This window comes from Taudactylus pleione, unplaced genomic scaffold, assembly GCF_031769625.1.
Source record: "Taudactylus pleione unplaced genomic scaffold, aTauple2 ptg000012l, whole genome shotgun sequence".
Classification (NCBI taxonomy): domain Eukaryota; kingdom Metazoa; phylum Chordata; class Amphibia; order Anura; family Myobatrachidae; genus Taudactylus; species Taudactylus pleione.
The window spans coordinates 7,523,808-7,528,015 of record NW_028284415.1 but is presented as its reverse complement, the minus strand read 5'-3'; the positions used below and the strand labels follow the sequence as shown (position 1 = coordinate 7,528,015).

Genomic DNA, 4,208 nt, shown 5'->3' with positions numbered 1-4,208 from the left:
CTCATTCAGAGTCGGTCGTTGCGGCCGCATGGTCGTACGCCACCGATGTTCGCTATACTGCGCATGCGTAAAGTTCGCAATGCGCGTGCGCAAACTAGCCGCTACGATCAGAAATTTCTCACTCCTTGAACACAGCCAGGTCGGTAGTTTGAGTGACAGAATGAGGCGTTTGTGGGTGGTAACGGGGAAGTGGAGATCCGAACGCAGGCATGCCTAATTATGCGAACAGCGTTTTATGGGAGTGCATACAGATTATGGGAGTACATAATTAACAAAGTAGCGTCATGGCACATGTGACATGGGAGGTTTTTACACTGACATGATCGTAGAGCTTAAGAGAGGGTATGGTCAACCTTAAGCTCTACGACCAGTTACGATGGTTCCCGATGGTCTCGATTAATCCTCATATGCCCGGAGATGACGTGCAATGCGTACGAGAAGGGGGCGTATTTTTTTGTCTTCCGACCGCTTCCTCCCCTTGGTCGGCCAACTACCGATCCGAACTTAGGGACGCAACTTGCGAGGGAATCATTTGAATATCCGGCCCCTTTTCCCGTACAACCGTGCGGCCGCTTCGACCGACTCTGAATGAGGTCCAAAGACAGCAAAAACAAATTTGGGTCCATCAGGGATGTTTCTGGGTACTCAGAAACCCCTCCTACGTGCGCATATGCCTTCATAGGATGTCTGAGTTGACTAACACTCCAAAAAGCCATTTATTTATTCCACACAGCCATGTATGCTGTTTTTATTAATAATGATGTCAAATGTCCATCTTAGCATTTAAGGGGTCTATTTACTAAGCAGTGTTAGGAGAAGTGAAAAGTGAAGAGTGAAAAGTGATAAGGTGCCAGCCAATCAGCTCCTAACTGTCATCTCTCAGGCTGTGTTTCAAAAATGACAGTTGGGAGCGGATTGGCTGGCATCTTATCACTTTTCACTCTTCACTTCTCCTAACACTGCTTAGTAAATAGACCCCTAAGGGGTCTATTTGCTAAGCAGTGATAAGAGACAGAGTGAAAAGTGATAAGTAAGTGATAAGGTGCCAGCCAATCAGCTCCCAACTGCCATCTCTCAGGCTGTGTTTGAAAAATGACAGTTTGGAGCTTATTGGCTGGCTCCTTATCACTTCCTTATCACTTTTCACTCTGTCTCTTTTCATTGCTTAGTAAATAGACCCCTAAGTCTTTTCAAAGCAAACATTTGTTCAGGAAGTTTTAGGGTTAATGAAAACCGCCAGTGAAATTGCAGGAGTCCTGAGTTTTTTTCACAAGTAGAAGAATTTCAGTTTCACTTGTGGTTCAGCCCTTAAGCTATCAACAATGGCATCTGCTGGTCTGCAGGATGAGCTGAGCTGCTCCATCTGTCTGAACATTTATACAGATCCTGTAACACTGAGATGTGGACATAACTTCTGCCGGGTCTGTATTGGCCGTGCACTGGATACGCAAGAGGGGTCTGGTCTTTATACCTGTCCTGACTGCAGAGAAAAGTTTCAGAAGCGTCCAATACTGTACAGATCTATAGCGCTGCGTAACATAGCAGACCATTTCCATTCCACTCAGACAGAAGAGCAGACGGAGACTGGAATTCTTTGTACTTACTGCACTCAATCTTCTGTACCTGCTGTTAAATCCTGTCTGCTGTGTAAAGTGTCCTTATGTCATAAACACCTGAGAGCACACAGCAAGTCTGTAGAACATGCCCTAACTGACCCCACCACTTTTCTGGAGAACAAAAAATGTTCAATTCACAAGAAAATTCTGGAGTATTACTGCACTGAAGACAAGGCTTGCATTTGTGTCACTTGTTCCCTGGCCAGAGAGCACAAGGGACACTATGTGGAGCCGCTAGATGGAGCATTTGAAAAGAAGAAGGAGAAATTGAAGCAGTTTCGGAAGAAATTGGCCTCAAAGAGAGAGGAGACTGAGAAAAATGTCCAGAGTCTGCAGGAACACAAGAGAGAAGTACAGGAAAGAGCAGCTGGTGTAACAAACATAGTCACTGCCCTATTTAACAACATCAGGAGGCAGCTGGAAAGACTAGAGAAGACGGCCAAGAGTGAGATCTCCAGCTGGGAAGAGAACATTTCCCTATCAGTCTCTAATCTAATCCAGCAACTGGATATGAAGAAGGATGGGCTATATAGTAAAATACTTTACATTGATGAACTGGGCAATATGAAAGATCCAATATCTCTCTTACAAGAACAGGAATCAGACAGAGGTGACTTTTGTGAGATAAAGGATGGAGATAATGAGGACAGAGAGATACATGATATAAAGGTCCTTGATGTAGGTGATCTGGATAAAGGTATATCAGACACATTACACTCAGGTTTATCTGAAATAATAAAAGGTGTAAAGAGAGGGATCAATGTGCAGGAACCTTCAGACATAGTACTGGACATAAACACAGCTGGTAATTATATACATATATCAGATGACTTGAAAACTGCAACACAGTTACAAATAAACCAGAATCGTTCTGAAACTAAAGAGAGATTTCAGTGCAATCAGGTTTTAAGCACCAGAAGTTTTGCATCAGGACAACATTACTGGGAGGTGGAGACCAGTAGATCAGGGAACCTGAGAGTAGGAATGTGTTATCCCAGTATAGACAGGAGAGGATATCAGTCATGGATTGGCGATAATAAGAAATCATGGTGTTTGCGCAGGTGGTATTATAATGACAGTAATCAGTATTCAGTGATGCATGACAGTAAAGTCACCCAGTTACCTACCAACGTTTCTTGTCCTAAATTTAGAGTCTATCTGGATTATGAAGCTGGACAGTTATCTTTTTATGAACTAGGTGACACAATTAGACACTTGTACACCTTCAATGCTACATTCACTGAGTCCCTTCACGCTGCAGTCTGTATATGGAGAGATGGATTTATAAAGATATTTGGCTAAAGCAGTATTGTATGATCAGCACGATAATTGTATAGTGTGTATGCAGGACCATTAGCCTATAAACGGCTATAAACAGTAAGATCAGGTCAGAATCTGATTGCCTGCACTTTATCTCACTCCCAATCTCTCAACCCATTGAAGACATCACACACTGAGCTATGCAGGTGTGTACCCATCATTTGAATCAGGGGCTACCAGAAATTATAATCAGGCAGTATAATCTGCTCAGAAAATAGTCAATTTACAGTGGGGTCTAGTTATCATTGGCACAAAGCCCTCAATGTAGGGCTTCTGCCTATTTATAAAGCCCCTCTCCTGTTGATGACATTAACCAGGGTGCCTACATGAAAAAGATGCTTAATTAATAAAATAAAAATAAAAAATTCTCTGTGTTCTCTTGTCTTTGTATTTTTTGTGTCACATTGCTCGTCTGCCCTAGTGCCCTTTTTATTAATGAATAGTCAAAAACAAGATTTTCTATTAATAAATAGACCGCCAAGAGTAGATGCTAATGACTGCACAGTGGGTGGAGCCAGAGTTGAGCCTCTAATGTTTTGTTCTAGGTGTCTGGTCATGAGATATCAAATGTTCCTGATTTTTTTCTTGATCTTTCAACTTTATTATGTTTAAGAAATGTGTGAATTTGGTTCTTAATTATAAATGCTTTTTCAGGGATTTTTCCAATCGTATGTTTTAGTTGATACAATAGCTGTGATTGGCTGTAATAACTCTCCATCTACCTGCATATGACATATACTTTCTAGTCTTGTTACTAGTGGATGCGATGTATATTAGGTGGGGGGGGGATGGTGGATGATGAGTCTACAAAGCTTTAGAACAATTATTTTTAGATGTTTTCAATCTAAGTGTAACAAGAGATGACCTTCAAGTGGACTATTAACTACAGGGACTTGTATAAGCTATAACAAATAGCACAATGTATACATTATTGGATTACACTTCTTGCAAATTGGTCCATATATATTTTTCAATAAATAACCAAATAAGTTATTTATTTAACATGTAGACAAAATAACAAATATAAATTATCAAAAGTAAAGTGGACATGCACAATATTAATAATAATTATATATTGAAGTCATTAATCAGTCTACACTTGTTAATACTGGTCCATTATTAACAAATTTCTGTGTGTATTTTCCCTCCCTCCCTCCTCTATAATTAATTGACAATAATTTTCGGTTCAATCCTGCGCTCACGTTACTGACAAGCGTGCAAGCCATTCTTTTAGGCCTGTTCGGAGCACACAGCTCTGTTCTGTCCTATAGC

At 40.9% G+C, this 4,208-nt stretch overlaps 1 protein-coding gene across 1 annotated transcript; it reads left to right on the top strand.

Moving 5' to 3' along the window:
- Window positions 1–1,289: 1,289 nt before the first annotated feature.
- On the top strand, window positions 1,290–3,994 carry LOC148542449 (E3 ubiquitin/ISG15 ligase TRIM25-like). The gene has a single exon (XM_088468288.1). The coding sequence runs from the start codon at window positions 1,323–1,325 to the stop codon at window positions 2,916–2,918; it is 1,596 nt and encodes a 531-aa protein (XP_088324414.1). The 5' UTR covers window positions 1,290–1,322; the 3' UTR covers window positions 2,919–3,994.
- Window positions 3,995–4,208: the final 214 nt, after the last annotated feature.

Coding starts and splice junctions, on each gene's coding strand:
- LOC148542449 (XM_088468288.1), top strand. CDS start 1,323: ATGGCATCTGCTGGTCTGCAGGATGAGCTGAGCTGCTCCATCTGTCTG.